The 18,911-nt window shown below is 31.3% G+C and overlaps 2 protein-coding genes and 1 long non-coding RNA gene across 3 annotated transcripts in view; 2 read left to right on the top strand and 1 right to left on the bottom strand.

Annotated features, from left to right (window-relative positions):
- LOC111423975 (lachesin-like) overlaps window positions 1–18,911 on the top strand; it is a 210,746-nt gene that overhangs the window by 57,839 nt on the left and 133,996 nt on the right. The window lies entirely within an intron of this gene.
- On the bottom strand, window positions 11,052–17,267 carry LOC111423978 (cytochrome P450 4d8-like). The gene is made up of 4 exons (XM_023057369.2): window positions 17,129–17,267; window positions 16,355–17,079; window positions 15,883–16,303; window positions 11,052–11,298 (listed from the first exon to the last, which is right to left on the bottom strand). The coding sequence occupies exons 1-4, from the start codon at window positions 17,259–17,261 to the stop codon at window positions 11,138–11,140; spliced, it is 1,440 nt and encodes a 479-aa protein (XP_022913137.2). The 5' UTR covers window positions 17,262–17,267; the 3' UTR covers window positions 11,052–11,137.
- On the top strand, window positions 13,561–14,288 carry LOC139429431 (uncharacterized). Its single transcript, XR_011640079.1, has 4 exons — window positions 13,561–13,620; window positions 13,675–13,747; window positions 13,817–14,140; window positions 14,201–14,288. It is a non-coding gene; the product is annotated as an uncharacterized lncRNA (long non-coding RNA).

Raw genomic sequence — 18,911 nt, 5'->3', positions numbered from 1 at the left:
TCTGTAAGAGGGCTTACTTCTGTTGCCATACTTCGAAAAAACTTCGCTGCTACTTTCCTCCTGTTGTACGTCGTAATCTTTATTATTCTCTCATTTTCCCACATATTGATTATGCCGATGTTGCGTATTCCGATCTGTCCGCAGCCCTTCAAGGTAAATTGGAAAGACTTCAGAACAATTGTATACGTATCGTAACAACTTGCAGATGATGACTTGCCAGAGTCGTAGATCATTTCGTATGCTTACTATGTTGTACAAAATTGTCTATACCCGCATTACTGTTTACTTATTTATCTGATGCCTTTCACTTTTTAGCATCACATGACTTGCCCACTCGATCAATGTCGGACTTTACACTCATGTTTCCAGTCCATAGTACTGAAATCTACCACAGATCTTTTACAGTACAGTCGATTGCGTTGTGGAACGATTTGCCTACCGTTGTTCGCAATACAGCTAGTTTAATAAGTTTTAAAAATGCCTTGAGGCGCCATCTGCTATCTCTTCAACTATCTTCTTCTTGACCTATACGTGTTTGTTTTCTTCACTAATCTGCCTTTCATCTATTTTTTACTGCATTTTTTTCTTTTTGTGCCTATTTCCTTCCTTGTAGTAACTCACTGTAAATCCGTTACATAATAATATGCTCATTCGTTTAGTTTTATTAGCACATCATTTAGTATTACTTTTTTGGTAGCCATAATTTATTTATTTAAAATTACATATACACTGTTACCAGTTGGGTCTCTTGGAGGATACCGCTTATTGCGATAAATTGATCCGTTTGTCTTGATGTCTATATTTGTTATCAATTTATGTAAATATTTGTTTTTGAGACAATAAACATTATTATTATTTATGATAAATATTTCAGTGTCGTCTGGTTTCATTTCTTGTCTATGAGGTGTTAAATTAACAGTGTCTAATCTTCTGCAAGCGACATCCTGCCTTACATTAATAGTCTCCCCGTTATTACAACCGCAGTAAGCTATTTCTTGAGAAATTACTTAAAGGGAGCTGTAATGTACATCTGTGCGGTGTTATTGCTCGCAACATTTACTTATTTACTCTTAATTTAGATAATGTTTACAAACAAAAAATATTTTTTGAATTAATAGCGTCGATCTCTTCACCGATAAATTTGGAAGAAACGCTATAAAGCTGGAGGTAAATTAATGCTTGGCTATATTAGGGGGAGCAGAAAACCACTTTCAGGGAAAAAACGTCGTTCTTTACGTTACTTACGTTAGCTAGTTTCTCATCAACCAACCCCAGATGGTATTTATGGACAGGTCGAGGCAGTAGATAAGGCGACAGGTGTTAACTTTGCCCTCAGGAACGCTGCACCGTAAAATATTGTGGTCAGTGGCGTTCGTTTCGCCATTTATTACCGATATTCATGACGGTTACGAGCGTTAAATCTATTGCTTGGGCTAAGTCGTAAATAACCTAGTATTCGTGGAGCTTCTATGTATAATAATACTACAATTGTAAGTAAGCCCATAAACTGTTTTATAAAAAATTGGAAGATAACAATTTGTAATGAATTTCTTAAAAATGTCTTGACAAAATTCTAAACCCCGTCAAAAACTTAGTCCAAACTAACTTTGCAGAGGTTATATTCGTTGAAGTTTACGTCGGAATACACAGAGTAGTGGAACAGTTATTTTTATGACAGCGACTCAAATCCCTCGAGGGCCTAATAAATACGCAATGTTGGCGCATGGCGCGGTTCTGAAATGTCTAGACCTCTCGGAAATGATATCCCGAGTTTATTCCCACGACAGGTATTCTATCCGCTCGCTAAAAGTTCTATTGAAACGAAAATGTACGTTTTCGTGCGACCCGGAACACACATATCACGTTTTAGAATTTTATCAAAGTAAAAGTACGCATTATGTATACTTGTTAATTAAAATCATGCTTTTACGAAACCCAGAAAGTTGGGTTAATTAGATTATTATCCCCATTAAAGGTGGCTTTTAGATTCGAGTTAATTATGAATTAGGTACGAACATTTTTTAAATGTTTCATCTACATCATAGCTTTTAGTGAAACAGTAGATTCAATATTTAATGTTCCGACTATGCTTGGTTAAATCAACACACCAAGCTCATCATAGTGTAAATTGAGCCGGATTCAGTTCCATTTACGTTCATGTTAATTATTAGAATTTACCGTGCGATCAAGAGTAACTCAAAATCATATGTTAGGTTAAAACGATTTATACATTAAACTATAATAGAAGCTTTAAATTAACTGAAGATTTATTTTTCAGAAGTACTTGAATTGAAATAAAGCAAATTTAATGAAGTGTGTGATCAATAATTTCTTATGTTTCACAAGCATCGTTCTTATGACTTTTTAAACTCAACTCTCCATCATCATTTATATTTGTTTAATTAAATGTTTAGAACGCGGTATCTAAAGAACGAAGAGAGATATTATGATAAAATAAAAAACATTTTAAAGGAAACTTAATAGAGAATTGGCTTGCCATAAATAATTTCTTATTTCCCATAAACATCGCTGTTATGGTTTTTTAAATCCAACTCTGCATAATGTATTGTTAAAGATTTTAATTACAGATATTTAATTAATCGTATCTCAAGAGCAAATTAAGATATCATGATGAAATAAAAACCATTTTAAAGGAAACTTAATAGAGAATTGGTGTGCCATAAATAATTTCTTATTTCCCATAATCATCGCTGTTATGATTTTTTAAATTCAACTCTGCATAACTTATTGTTATAGATTTTATTCACAGATATTTAATTAATCGTATCTCAAGAACGAATTGAGATATCATGATAGAATAAAAACCATTCTAAAGGAAACTTAATAGAGAATTGGTGTGCCATAAATAATTTCTTATTTCTCCTAAACATCGCTGTAATGATTTTTTAAACCCATCTCTGAGTAATTAATTGTTATAGATTTTAATTAATCGTATCTCAAGAACGAATTTAGATATCATGATGAAATAAAAACCATTTTAAAGGAAACTTAATAGAGAATTGGTGTGTCATAAATAACTTCTTATTTCTCATAAACATCGCTGTTATGATTTTTTAAACCCAACTCTGAGTAATTAATTGTTATAGATTTTAATTAATCGTATCTCAAGAACGAATTTATTATCATGATGAAATAAAAACCATTTTAAAGGAAACTTAATAGAGAATTGGTGTGTCATAAATAATTTCTTATTTCTCATAAACATCGCTGTTATGGTGTATTAAATCCAACTCTGCATAATTTATTGTTATAGATTTTAATCACAGACATTTAATTAATCGTATCTCAAGAACGAACTGAGATATCACAATGAAATAAAACTCATTTTAAAGGAAACTCAATAGAGAATTGGTGTGCCATAAATTATTTCTTATTTCTCATAAACATCGCTGTTATGGTTTTTTAAATCCAACTCTGCATAATTTATTGTTATAGATTTTATTCACAGACATTTAATTAATCGTATCTCAAGAACGAATTGAGATATCACGATGAAATAAAAATCATTTTAAAGGAAACTTAATAGAGAATTGCTGTGCCATAAATAATTTCTTATTTCTCATAAACATCGCGGTTATGGTTTTTTAAATGCATAATTTATTGTAAGAGATTTTAATCATAGATATTTAATTAATCGTATCTCATGAACGAATTGAGATAGCATGATGAAATAAAAACTATTTTACAGGAAACTTAATAGAGAATTGATGTGCCATAAATAATTACTTCTTTCCCATAAACATCGCTGTTATGACTTTTTAAACCCAACTCAGCACATTTGATTGTTACAAATTTTAATTAATCGTATCTCAAGAACAAATTGGGATATCATGATGAAATAAACACCATTTTAAAGGAAACTTAATAGAGAATTGGCGTGCCATAGATAATTTCTTATTTCCCATAAACGTCGCGTTTATGGTTTGTTAAATGCATAATTTATTGTTATAGATTTTAATCACAGATATTTAATTAATCGTATCTCAAGAACAAATTTAGATATCATGATGAAATGAAAACCATTTTAAAGGAAACTTATTAGAGAATTGGTGTACCATAAATAATTTCTTAGTTCTCATAAACATCGCTGTTATGGTGTTTTAAATCCAACTCTGCATAATTTATTGTTATAGAATTTAATCACAGATATTTAATTAATCGTATCTCAAGAACGAACTGAGATATCACAATGAAATAAAAATCATTTTAAAGGAAACTTAATAGAGAATTGCTATGACATAAATAATTTCTTATTTCTTATAAACATCGCTGCTATGATTTTTAAACCCAACTCCGTGTAATTAATTGTTACAGATTTTAATTAATCGTATCTCAAGAATAAATTTAGATATCATGATGGAATGAAAACCATTTTAAAGGAAACTTAATAGAGAATTGGTGTACCATAAATAATTTCTTAGTTCTCATAAACATCGCTGTTATGGTTTTTTAAATCCAACTCTGCATAATTTATTGTTATAGATTTTAATCATAGATATTTAATTAATCGTATTTCAAGAACGAATTGAGATATTACGATGAAATAAAAATCATTTCAAAGGAAACTTAATAGAGAATTGCTCTGAGATAAATAATTTCTTATTTCTCATAAACATCGTTGTTATGATTTTCTAAATCCAACTCTGCATAACTTAACGTATCTCAAGAACAAAATGAGATATCAGGATGAAATAAAAATCATTTTAAAGGAAACTTAATAGAGAATTGCTCTGAGATAAATAATTTCTTATTTCTCATAAACATCGCTGTTACGGTTTTTTAAATCCAACTCTGCATAATTTATTGTTATAGATTTTAATCACAGATATTTAATTAATCGTATTTCAAGAGCAAATTGAGATATCACAATGAAATAAAAATCATTTCAAAGGAAACTTAATAGAGAATTGCTGTGCCATAAATAATTTCTTATTTCCCTTAAACATCGCTCTTATGATTTTTAAACCCAACTCTGCGTAATTAATTGTTATAGATTTTAATTAATCGTATCTCAAGAACAAATTGAGACATCACGATGAAATAAAAATCACTTTAAAGGAAACTTAACAGAGAATTGCTGTACCATAAATAATTTCTTATTTCTCATAAACATCGCTGTTATTTATTTTAAATCCAACTCTGAATAATATATCGTTATGGACTTTAATCACAGATGTTTTGTTAATCGTATCTCAAGAACGAATTGAGGTATCATGATGAAATAAATACCATTTTAAAGGAAACTTAATAGAGAATAGATAATTTCTTATTTCTCATAAACATCGCTGCTATGATTTTTTAAACCCAACTCTGCGTAATTAATTGTTACAGATTTTAATTAATCGTATCTCAAGAAGCAATTGAGATGTCATGATGAAATAAAAAACATTTTAAAAGAAACTTAATAGCGAATTGGAAACATCGTTATGATTTTTTAAAACTGTAATATATTTTTAAAATAATCTTTAAGTATCCAAAGAAAAATATAAAATCTTTAAGCCGATTATATCTAAAAATTACCCTTTATAGGAAGCCATTACGATTTTATTGAGTCGAATACAGTATTGAATAAATTTTAAAACTACAAAATTTAAAATATTCCAAAATAACGCATGCGAACAACATTTAATTATTTATTATGTTGGTAAATCCGGTTTTAATCGAGTATTAATTTATGTTTGGAATTATTTTAATTATATTATATATGCATTAAAGTCTTTAATCTGTTCTCGTTGAACTGTAACATGTAACGATGTGAATTTCAAAGTCCACCGAATGGAATTGCAAATATCGCGTAGATTTCCTACTGCCCTGGTGTATTCTGTTGACATACACTTCGTACGATTGGCAATTTTGCTGATGTATTATTCCGGTTTCGTTGTTTGAAATGATTGTTTGACTGAAGGTTTAAATGGAAATGTTTAAATTTATTTCTATGTTACCATTACAAAAAAAAAAATTAAAATATAAAACAAAGTAAAACCTGTTAATTTTCTCTCTTTGTATTTAAACGCGAATCTTCAATCCAAGTGGAATCCAGGTAGTTGACTTCACAAATTAATTTATAATCGAACCGATAATTGGAAACTACCAGATCAAAGGGCCAACGTTAATAACGCCACTACTCGATGGGATCACGCTATTTGAATTAGCTTATATTAATTGTAACCACTCGAGTGCAAACTGCACTCCTATTAAGTAATCAAGCTTGTTACGCACGTTGTCCATCTGGTCTACTGGATAATTACATAACAAAACGGAATTCCATCGTTTCCAATAACAGCGTAACTGCAATCATTTAATTATTACTTTTAACCAAATGATGTTAAATTGAAATTGCTTTTATCATTAACGAACTCGTCAGGTTTAATGGTTCGAAGTGGACAGATATAAATTACAACCCCTCCACATGTTTTCACACATTCTCCCTTCTATACACTTTCCACGGTAAAACCAGTTAATTCGAAATGTTTTTAACACCAAGTGCGAACGCGATAAGTTACCCTGAGTTTAATAAATCAACCGAAGACAGTACCGAACCTCGAACAATAGCTTGGAAACGTTGAATTTATATTTATTGGAATTAGATCAGAAAAATGTTTTTATTTCTTTTTAAAAAATAATATTTTTTTTACAGTCATCAATTACATTTGATATTCTCGGAAGTCCTTCTTTTCAGGATTCCGCCAAAGTTTTTCTAAAACCACGACAAAAGACCACCGAAGAGCAGAAATTGTTCACCACGCAAAAAAAATGTCTGAAAAAAATGTTTCAGCTGAACACTTCTCTCAAAGCGGCTAAATCCAAATTCCTGCACCTAGACCTGCCACTAACCCCGAAATCGTAAACTCCAAACAAAAAACTCATCCCCCGAAGCCAACACTCTCACCGCCAAATAAAATCCCTTCCAAGGGAGCTACCAGCACCACTCCCAAGAAGTCGTACAGTAATATAGTTGTGTAGCGCATCACGCATTCTATTTTATTTTGAATAGATGTAGTAGATGTGTGTTGTTGTGTTACAGTTTGCAATAAAGTTTGACAAGTTGAATTTAAATCACTGATGGCTTTTAATAAAGGAAAATCATGCGTTGAATGTGAATTTTGGGAAGGTGTAATTTCTGAAACTTTTAATGAAGGATAAGTACCGGAATTTAAAGAATCCCAAATTTTATCTGCCATCGTCAACAATTCAAGTGGATCACTTTTCCAGAGGCCAGTAAGGCAACTGAAATTGTGTGTGGAAGCCTCCTCTTCCAAAGCTTTAATGGTAAGTCGTGACTTACAACTTGAGAACCACCTGCAGTAACCATCATACCTCGAAAGAATTCAGATGGTTTTCGATTTCCCATCTCTGAACCTGACAGGATATCATCCAGACGTTTCTCCTCACTTGATAGACTTGTGACAGTCTATCAATGGTGGGTTATTAATTACATCAATAACTGATGAAATGATTTCTAACGGTAAATTAGAAATCACCAGATTGTATTTAGCTTTGTCATTGTGCACATTACAAATTGAAAATTTTGCTTCCACCTGAGTAAACCAGATTTCAGGTTTTGATACGCAAAAAGGTGGAAGTCGCACTGCAGAAAAATTTTGTGTATCACCAACGTTGTTATTTGGCATTTTGAATTAAACCTTGTTTAATATCGAAGAATCAATGATTGAAAATTTGAAAAATATAATCTCTGATTTATGAGGAATAAAAACTATTGTTACCACCCTTCATGGATTTCCTTTCCTTCTTCGTTCTTTTTATTTCTATGTTTGAAACATCGTCATTAATTTAAACTTTTAATTTTTATTGAAGGAGGAATAATTGTAGCGCATCACGCACTCTATTTATTTTTATATATATCATAATGTTATATCACCATGGTTTGTTATATCAACATAATGTATTTTCCCATGGCGATTTTGTTATAATTATAAAATAATAAATAAACAGATAGACACACTTAACCCTTTGTGTCCCAAGAAGTCAAACATTTTAAAACTTTGTGACAGAATCAGACAGAATTAAAACACTATCAAAATACACTCAGTAAAGGCCTTTGGAATAAAATTTTAGCAAAATATGCAATCTCCCTATTTTCGCATAGTCTAAATGTCAAAAAAGATGCTAATTCAAAAATTCCTGGAAACCGTGTTTATTGAAATTAAGAAATAAAACTTATTTTAAATTGAAGCTTGAAGCTTTCTGTTTAAATCGATGTATAACAATCGATGGGTTGAATTAAAAAAATATTGAGAAAACGAGTATTGAGTTAAAACTAACATTTTCGTATAACCTAAAAGTGTCAAAAAAGATGCTAATTTAAAAATTCCTGGAAGCCGGATTTATTGAAATTAAAGAATGAGACTTATTCTAAATTAAAGCTCAAAGCTTTCTCTTGAAAATGATGTATAATAATTGTTGGGTTGGATTGGAAAAATATAGAGAAAAAAAATTTTTAAACAAAACTTACATTTTCGAATAACCTAAAAATGTTAAAAAGATGCTAATTTAAAAATTCCTGTAAGCCGTATTTATTGAAATTAAGGAATGAAACTTATTTTAAATTAAAGCTCAAAGCTTTCTCTTGAAAATGATGTATAATAATTGTTGGGTTGGATTGGAAAAAAATAGAGAAAAAAAATTTTGAAACAAAACTTACATTTTCGAATAACCTAAAAATGTTAAAAAGATGCTAATTTAAAAATTCCTGTAAGCCGTATTTATTGAAATTAAGGAATGAAACTTATTTTAAATTAAAGCTCAAAGCTTTCTCTTGAAAATGATGTATAATAATTGTTGGGTTGGATTGGAAAAAAATAGAGAAAAAAAATTTTGAAACAAAACTTACATTTTCGAATAACCTAAAAATGTTAAAAAGATGCTAATTTAAAAATTCCTGTAAGCCGTATTTATTGAAATTAAGGAATGAAACTTATTTTAAATTAAAGCTCAAAGCTTTCTCTTTAAAATGATGTATAATAATTGTTGGGTTGGATTGGAAAAATATTAAGAAAAAAAATGTTGAAACAACACTTACATTTAAAAGAGTCAAAAAAGATGCTAATTTAAAAATTCTTAGAAACCATGTTTATTGAAATTAAGGAATGAGACTTATTTTAAATTTAAGCTCAATGTTTTCTTTTTAAAATGATCTGTAATAATCACACCTAATAACCATTTATCAAGGAAATACCTTCTTAAAGAACAAAATTCAACAACACCACTTTTCACTAAACTTCTAACCTCACATCTGGATGAATAAGTTTAAAGTGTACCTAAAAATCCTACAGTGCGGTTTGCGATGTTTTTTATACAGATTATTTCTTGTATACACTTGTATAGTAGAAAGTACAGACAGCTCTAAATGCGCCGAATAGATAACTACAGTTTAAAATGAGTGTTTAAAATTACCGGTACTTTAAAGTACCGTCGGGACACAAAGGGTTAAAACAGTCTATCAAATACTGCATTTTAATTTTTAATATTTTATTATACGATTAATTAATATAGAGTTACAAATAAATATACTCTATAAGTTGCTTTTAACAAAAAACTTGGTTCTCCCAAATAGACCAGCAAACTCAAAAACCCAAGTTCACAGTTTTTATAGAATTCACCATCATCATTTACGGGATATGGAAGCTATAAGAGCTACAATGATGACAATCACCGAACCATTGAGATTGATCTCTGTCTACAACAAACCAAGACAACATGAACTGGACCACGAGGAGACCACTGGTTCAAAATCTAATCTGGAAATCCAGGTTGTCAAAACTGTTGGGAGAACGCTCCGTCGCACAGTGTTTCAGAATACTATTTTAGCTGGACAAAATGCACGAAAGTGTTTTTTTATAAAGTAGTTTGTAACAATTGCAAACTACTTTTTAATGTCTTTATAAATTGACAATTGGCAGGAATCTGCTCGTTTGTTCGGGGTTGTTTGGCAATCGTATGTAGAAAAGGGTCTACTGCAGCCTATTAAATCGTTACATTTATTAGCTCTGTTTATTTCAAGCAGTGTTCCAGCAATTGCAGTTCTGTGTTTCTAAAATTTCATCTAAAGGTATGTAAACTATCTTGCAGTAACTAAATCTACTTTTTTAAAATATTATTACGACAATCTCATTAAGAAACAAATTATGTAATAATGTAAATTTTACCTATAATTGTCAGATTTTAGTCAAGCTAATATTAAATTTTCCGTATTCCTCCAATTTTTTCTAAAAATGGTATTCAAGAGTTTAAATATTAATATTTGCAACCATATCTCACCAACTATATACATTATTGCAGTTTCTACAATGGACGACGCACTCACTAGAAGAGAATTAAGACTAGAAGACTATGATGATCACGTAACCGGATGTGTGCTAAAAGCGACTGACAGTTGTCGAGTGCAGCACAAAGTACATACAAGAGAAAATGTATAGAACGGATATGGGAAATGAACAATATGATGATGCATTCTTGTTCGTAATTTTATTGGTTCCGCTTCAATTAAAACATAATGAAGCAATAAAATGGGTAAATCCACGCCCTTCGTCAACACGCTATTGTCGCCGAATAAAGTTATTGTTTCAGGAAGAGACTGCAGAACTAACTCGAACAGAAGTTAGTAAAGTAGAAACAGAAATAAAAGTTCTTTCTCCGACACATATTATAAATGAAGGCAAAGACATAATCGCCAACACCGAGGATCTGTTCAATATGTTATTAGTTTCGTCAGATCCGCTAATTACAAACTTCAGAAGTGTCGTTTCTAAGAAAATAGAGAATATTTCCGATGAAGGAGGAGTTTTTGAATATAATTATGTCTAAACAAGTTGTATTTTCTTCAATATTAATTTTGTCCACCTAGATTTATGAAATGGACCACTATGCGTCGTCTGCGTCTTCAGCTGATCGCTAAGGTTACATATAATCGAAAGATGACTCCAACAGTTATCTATGGAAGAACAGGACGAAGAATAATAGACGAAGTAAATTTGATCCTGCTCGCAAGATCAAATTCTATGAGGCTGTAATTAACTTTTGATTGTGATTTATTTTCTATAAATAACAAATACATTGATAACTACTTTTGATTACAATTCACAAAACAAAATCATTATTAAGTTGATTCTCGTTTCTTCAAACCAATTTTAACCCCGTTTTCAGATACTAAAGTTAATTCCACAGCGAGGCAAAGTTCGTGTTGAACATCAACCAGTTCGTAGTTTAAAAGTATTTTTATTAAAACGGTTTTAATTGCAAGTTGAGCGTATTGTTTACCTAAATTAAATACAGTGAATTAAAAGGCAGTGAATTTCACCTAAGATGCAATATACAACAATATATTTCAATAGAAACCAGGGCGTATCTACTTACTTTGTCCCACATAAAATGCAACACACTAGAAGAATGCAACATGCTACTGTAAAACTAGAAGTAACTCTAGACTTAGAACTAAAGACATTTCGTTTAGCAGTACCTCTTTTAAGATGGCTGGTAGCATAAAATATCACTAACAATAAGTTGCATATTTTTATTGAATTAAAACTAGAACTAATACTAGACCTAGAACTAGAATCATTCGGGTTTAGCCGTCTTTAGAGACGTGCGGCTAAGTCCAAATGATTCTAGTTCTAGGTATAGTGTTAGTTCTACATAGTAACAGTGTTAGTGTAAAACTAGTACTAGACCTAGAACTAGAATCATTCGGGTTTAGCCGTCTTTAGACACGTGCGGCTAAATCCAAATGATTCTAGTTCTAGGTATAGTGTTAATTCTACATAGTAATAGTGCTAGTGTAAAACTAGAACTAATACTAGACCTAGAATCATTCAGGTTTAGCCGTCTTTAGATACGTGCGGCTAAATCCAAATGATTCTAGTTCTAGGTATAGTGTTAGTTCTACATAGTAACAGTGTTAGTGTAAAACTAGTACTAGACCTAGAACTAGAATCATTCGCGTTTCGCCGTCTTTAGAGACGTGCGGCTAAATCCAAATGATTCTAGTTCTGGGTATAGTGTTGGTTCTGCATAGGAACAGTGCTATGTAAAACTAGAACTAGAATCATTAGGGTTTAGTCGTCTTTAGAGACGTACGGCTAAACTCAAATAATTCTAGTTCTAGGTATAGTGTTAGTTCTACATAGTAATAGTGCTAGTGTAAAACTAGAACTAATACTAGACCTAGACCTAGAATCATTCAGGTTTAGCCGTCTTTAGATACGTGCGGCTAAATCCAAATAATTCTAGTTCTAGGTATAGTGTTAGTTCTACATAGTAACAGTGTTAGTGTAAAACTAGTACTAGACCTAGAACTAGAATCATTCGGGTTTAGCCGTCTTTAGAGACGTGCGGCTAAATCCAAATGATTCTAGTTCTGGGTATAGTGTTAGTTCTGCATAGTAATAGTGCTAGTGTAAAACTAGAACTAATACTAGACCTAGAATCATTCAGGTTTAGCCGTCTTTAGATACGTGCGGCTAAATCCAAATGATTCTAGTTCTAGGTATAGTGTTAGTTCTACATAGTAACAGTGTTAGTGTAAAACTAGTACTAGACCTAGAACTAGAATCATTCGCGTTTCGCCGTCTTTAGAGACGTGCGGCTAAATCCAAATGATTCTAGTTCTGGGTATAGTGTTGGTTCTGCATAGGAACAGTGCTATGTAAAACTAGAACTAGAATCATTAGGGTTTAGTCGTCTTTAGAGACGTACGGCTAAACTCAAATAATTCTAGTTCTAGGTATAGTGTTAGTTCTACATAGTAATAGTGCTAGTGTAAAACTAGAACTAATACTAGACCTAGACCTAGAATCATTCAGGTTTAGCCGTCTTTAGATACGTGCGGCTAAATCCAAATAATTCTAGTTCTAGGTATAGTGTTAGTTCTACATAGTAACAGTGTTAGTGTAAAACTAGTACTAGACCTAGAACTAGAATCATTCGGGTTTAGCCGTCTTTAGAGACGTGCGGCTAAATCCAAATGATTCTAGTTTTGGGTATAGTGTTAGTTCTGCATAGTAATAGTGCTAGTGTAAAACTAGAACTAATACTAGACCTAGAATCATTCAGGTTTAGCCGTCTTTAGATACGTGCGGCTAAATCCAAATGATTCTAGTTCTAGGTATAGTGTTAGTTCTACATAGTAACAGTGTTAGTGTAAAACTAGTACTAGACCTAGAACTAGAATCATTCGCGTTTCGCCGTCTTTAGAGACGTGCGGCTAAATCCAAATGATTCTAGTTCTGGGTATAGTGTTGGTTCTGCATAGGAACAGTACTATGTAAAACTAGAACTAGAATCATTAGGGTTTAGTCGTCTTTAGAGACGACTAAACCCTAATGATTAAAACCTCTTCTTAAATCCAAGAAGATGGATTTGTTTGAAGAATTTTATATCCGAAATAGTGAAAAAGAATTGTTAATTAACGATAACATAGAATTTAGCGATCACAGATACTTCTTGAAATTTATTGAAAACTCCCGCCCGCAAACCGACCCGATTCGTCATGCGCAATCCGAGACCTTGTAAGTGCAGTCTGCACCGAACTCTCATAGGGGAAGCGACTCAAATTTTATAGTTATTTTTAAAATAAATTTTAAGGTAGGAATATTCAGATTTTTTGTCAGTTTAATTGATTTTTGTATTTTTCAACAGTTTGAAGGCAGTGTACATTACATGCCACTATAAAATCTTAAGAAAATAGTTTTTTGCACTGAACGAACACGATGTAAGTGACGCTATTTTTTGCAAAGTCATATAACCTATAAATAATTTTCCTTTTAACGGTTTTTTACAGTTTTTTCAATTTTATAAAACTAATTAATGTTTTATCTTCATAATGTCTTGGATGGTTAATATTTCAAGGATGATTTTTTAAAATTTTAAAAATTTTAATGACTTCAAATGTTTCGGCTTATATTTCAAAATTTTTCAATTTCACTGAATACTTTCAATTTCACAATTAAATTCAAAAAGTTTTAAAGAAAATTTAGTCAAGATTTGGAGTTTAATTAATCAACATTTGATGATTTTCGAAGAATGCTGAACGATGCTTCTAAAACCCAATGTAACTCCCAAGAAAATGTGTGAACCCTTTAAGATGGAGTGTTAACATTTGACGGTATTCAATTTCCCTACTTGTTTAAGTCAGTATTAGTAATGTTATTTCCTTAAATTTTAGTCGTGCCTGAGGACGGTTACACGAAGTAGCCGAAACAGTCTGTAGCACCGATTTTATAAATAAATAAATTGTCATCGCTCAATGCAAACACAAGTTGTTTTTCTTCTATATATGTCTTTAGAGACGTACGGCTAAACCCAAATGATTCTAGTACTAGGTATAATGTTAGTTCTACATAGTAACAGTGTTAGTGTAAAACTAGTACTAGACCTGGAACTAGAATCATTCGGGTTTAGCCGTCTTTAGAGACGTGCGGCTAAACCCAAATAATTCTAGTTCTAGGTATAGTGTTAGTTCTACATAGTAATAGTGCTAGTGTAAAACTAGAACTAATACTAGACCTAGACCTAGAATCATTCAGGTTTAGCCGTCTTTAGAGACGTGCGGCTAAATCCAAATGATTCTACTTCAAGGTATAGTGTTAGTTCTACATAGTAACAGTATTAGTGTAAAACTAGTACTAGACCTAGAACTAGAATCATTCGGGTTTAGCCGTCTTTAGAGACGTGCGGCTAAATCCAAATGATTCTAGTTCTAGGTATAGTGTTAGTTCTGCATAGGAACAGTGCTATGTAAAACTAGAACTAGAATCATTAGGGTTTCGTCGTCTTTAGAGACGTACGGCTAAACCCAAATGATTCTAGTTCTAGGTATAATGTTAATTCTACATAGTAATAGTGCTAGTGTAAAACTAGAACTAATACTAGACCTAGAACTAGAATCATTTGGGTTTAGCCGTCTTTAGAGACGTGCGGCTAAATCCAAATGATTCTAGTTCTAGGTATAGTGCTAGTTCTACATAGTAACAGTGCTACTGTAAAACTAGAACTAATACTAGACCTAGAACTAGAATCATTCGGGTTTAGCCGTCTTTAGAGACGTGCGGTTAAATCTAAGTGATTCTAGTTCTAGGTCTAGTACTAGTTTTACACTACCACTGTTATTATGTAGAACTAGCATTAGTGTTAGTTCTACATAGGAACAGTGCTATGGAAAACTAGAACTAGAATCATTCGGGTTTAGCCGTCTTTAGAGACGTACGGCTAAATCCAAATGATTCTAGTTCTAGGTATAATGTTAATTCTACATAGTAATAGTGCTAGTGTAAAACTAGAACTAATACTAGACCTAGAACTAGAATCATTTGGGTTTAGCCGTCTTTAGAGACGTGCGGCTAAATCCAAATGATTCTAGTTCTAGGTATAGTGCTAGTTCTACATAGTAACAGTGCTACTGTAAAACTAGAACTAATACTAGACCTAGAACTAGAATCATTCGGGTTTAGCCGTCTTTAGAGACGTGCGGCTAAATCTAAGTGATTCTAGTTCTAGTTATAGTGTTATTTATACATAGTAACAGTGCTAGTGTAAAACTAGAAGTAGTTGAAAGGTTAAACATACGTATTAGAAAATATTATATAGTGGAACTAGAATCATTCGTGTTTAGCCGTGCGTCTCTTAAGACGGAAACTCAGTGTTATCATAAGGACGTCACGTTTTTCCAAGCAAAACTTTTCCTTTCCAAAACTACCCAATGCCTGTACTATTGAGCTATGTTGCATTTTATGTGGGATAGTGCAAGTGCATAGTAGTTTCGTAACTATGGTTACTGCATTCATATATTGCGAGTTATATGAAATTCCCGGTATAAAATAAAAATTTTTATCAGAAACAATTTTTTACCTATGCATTGTCTAACTCCGAGACAAAATGGTGCGTATATAAACCGATTTTCTTTAAATTTTTTATCTTTGAATCGTTCCGGAATAAATTCTTCGGGATTTGGGTACAAATCGGGGTTTCTATGCATCACACCGGGCAAAAAAGTGACCGTTAATCCTTGAGGTAATGTTATTTCATCGCTTATTTTAACATCTTCGAGTAAATATCTCGAAAACATTTGTCCGGTTGTATAGATTCTTAAACTTTCTTTTATTACTAAATCGATGTATTTCATTTCTTTTAATTTTTCAAACGAAATAAATTCATTTCGGTTATCACCCAGGATTGAAACGATTTCGTTAAAAACTTTTTCTTGAATTTTTGGATTTTTAGAGAGATTATATAAAAGAAATGAAATGGTGTAAGTTGTTGTATCAAATCCCTATTAAAAAAAATCAATAATAATTAATTTATTAATTAATTAAATTCTTACCGCTTCTAACATTAATTTTATTTGCCGTATTACCAAATCTTCATCAAGAGTTTGATTCGTTTTCATTTCGTTTAAAAGCATATCAATAAAAATTATTTTTTCCATGTTGATTTTATTTTTAAGGCGCTTATTAATAACTTTCTTTATGTTAGAGTGTAAATAATTTATAATATTGCGTTCGATCCAATAATTTCTCGTAAAAAAATAAGTTACTTTAAAAAGTTCAAAGATATTCATTGTTTTCTCGGCGTATAATCGCGACAATAAGTTAATTTTTTTCATTAAACCTTTTAAATCGTCGATTTCATCATCCAAAAAACTTTCGTAAACGAATTTTAAAACGGTATTATCGACGTGCTCCTTTATGTCGACTACATTGATATTATTAACATTATTATGTTCGATTTCTAATTTTAAATTATCGACTAACTCATCAGCGCGTTTATTAAAAATATTAACAAATCTTAAAACGGCGTTTTGATCGAAAGCCGTCGTCATATAACGTCGTTGGTTTTTCCAAATTAATCCATTTTCGTAAAATAACGTTCCTTTCACACTGTTTTCAAACGCTTTATAAGTAATCGGCTTTGTGATGTGTTTAATAGATCCTAAAATTTTATTGAACATTTTTGGATCGGCCGTTATTAAAGCCGGATAAGGTCCCAACATTGTCCAAGCATTTTTAAATCCATTTTTTGCTTGTATCATCAATAAATCATAAATCTCTAAAAATAATTTAGTTATAATAATGTTTTAAAAGGATTTAATTTTTACCTTTAGTGCTTTTGGCGGATATTTTAACGTAATTAAATTGGTTAAGATGTTTTTTGTAACGAAAATAAATTGAATACAACCATACGATAACCAAAATTGGAATGATAACTATTAAAAAAGGTAATAGGAACATTTTCAAAACGTTTTTAACGATAAAGTACTTTAACATTTCGTTTTATATACAAGAGAGGGTTTTTATATGATTTATTTTTAGCTTACATTGGTTGTTACTTTAATCATTATAAATTAACACTTAAATATTTTTTACTAACTTAATTTCTATTTCATTTATATTCAGAATTGTTTTAAAGTTGAAATAACACATTTATTAGTTATTATTAGTGCGTTTAGAGAGATGCACGGTGAAACCAGAATATTTATTACATATTGTAGTTACATTTACATGAGGTTGGCACAAACCACCAGGTTGGTAATAAGGATCGTAAGTCAATCGATATGACGTTGTAATATCATGTATGGTCTTGTACCGATGTAACTAAATGTTATTCAGTTAATACACAGTTATAAAAACGTCTGTAAGAAACATACATAGTAAGAATGTAACATGGTGTCAGATGTGGGGTGAAGGTATTAGACTTGATCCTGAACAGATTCGATGAATTTTGGACCTAGAGGTTCCTTAGAATAAAAAAGAATTGCTTAGAATTCTTGGTATGTTTAATAACTTAATCAAATACATATCAAATCTGTCGGAACAACATAGAGTTTGTCTGGGGACAACATCATACACAAACGCTCAACAAACTAAGAAAGTTGATACTTTAGCTATATTTGATCCGAGAAAGCAGATTACTATTCAAAGAGACGCAAGTCAATATGGACTTGGCGCGTGTCTTCTACAGGATAACAAACTTGTTAGTTTTTGTTCAAGAAGCTTAACAGAGTTTCGATTATGTCGATTTCTACATAGAATACTTGCCTGGGAAAGAAATGTATATGCAGACCTTTTGTCAAGAGTTTTTCTGAAGGATAGGGTTAAAGATGATCCTACGATGAGTTTCAGATAAATGCTTAAACACCAAAAATACTAATTCAGAAAATAGAAAATAACTGGTCTACGGATAAATCAAAATTGCATGAGTCTCTTAAACCTTATTTTAAGATTAGACATGATCTATACCATAGGAATGGACTTATTTTCTTCAACAGCAAAGTCGTTGTGTTAAAAGTAAGACAAACAATTTGACATGGAAAAGACCTACTCTAGAGCTATGAAAGTAATTTATTGGCCAGGTCTAGCAAGAGATATTGAAAGCTATATTTGACGATGTTAAATTTGTGAAAAGTGGTCAAGAAAGAATATAAAAGAACTTGATTGCCTTTTCAAACCATATTTTAAATTTTTCAGACTATTTGGTTTGCTTCAAGATAAAACTGCAAATTCAGTAATAAAAGTATTAAAAAAGATATTCTCTATGCATGGCGTACCAAATATATTTTATTTCGGACAACATGCCATTTTTACTCGTTTAGATTTAGAGATTTTGCCATTGAGGTCCTATATATAATCTAGAGTGCGTATGCTGTTGTCCCCACCACGCCTAAAATGAAGCCAGAAAGGTCGCCATGTTAGATGTACCAACTTAGCGGGAAATTCGAAATTCTTATATATACTTATGCAAGAATTTACATTATTATAAACTGGAAAGACAGAAAATAATAACCAAAACAAAACATTAACTTTTTATTGATAAATAATTATTAATTATATGATATTTTAAAAGAACTTAATAATTTTTAGCCACAACCCTTATAATTAACA

Source organism: Onthophagus taurus, chromosome 3 (genome assembly GCF_036711975.1).
Source record: "Onthophagus taurus isolate NC chromosome 3, IU_Otau_3.0, whole genome shotgun sequence".
Taxonomy (NCBI): domain Eukaryota; kingdom Metazoa; phylum Arthropoda; class Insecta; order Coleoptera; family Scarabaeidae; genus Onthophagus; species Onthophagus taurus.
The sequence above is the reverse complement of the archived record's forward strand: the minus strand, read 5'-3'. Positions and strand labels throughout refer to the sequence as shown.

Bases quoted from the DNA above. Each gene is read 5' to 3' on its own strand.
- LOC111423978 (XM_023057369.2), bottom strand. From the start codon at position 17,261: ATGTTCCTATTACCTTTTTTAATAGTTATCATTCCAATTTTGGTTATC. The intron at 17,080-17,128 runs GTAAAAATTAAA...AATTATTTTTAG, and splicing joins ATCCGCCAAAAGCACTAAAG to AGATTTATGATTTATTGATG. The intron at 16,304-16,354 runs GTAAGAATTTAA...TTTTTTTAATAG, and splicing joins TAAAATTAATGTTAGAAGCG to GGATTTGATACAACAACTTA.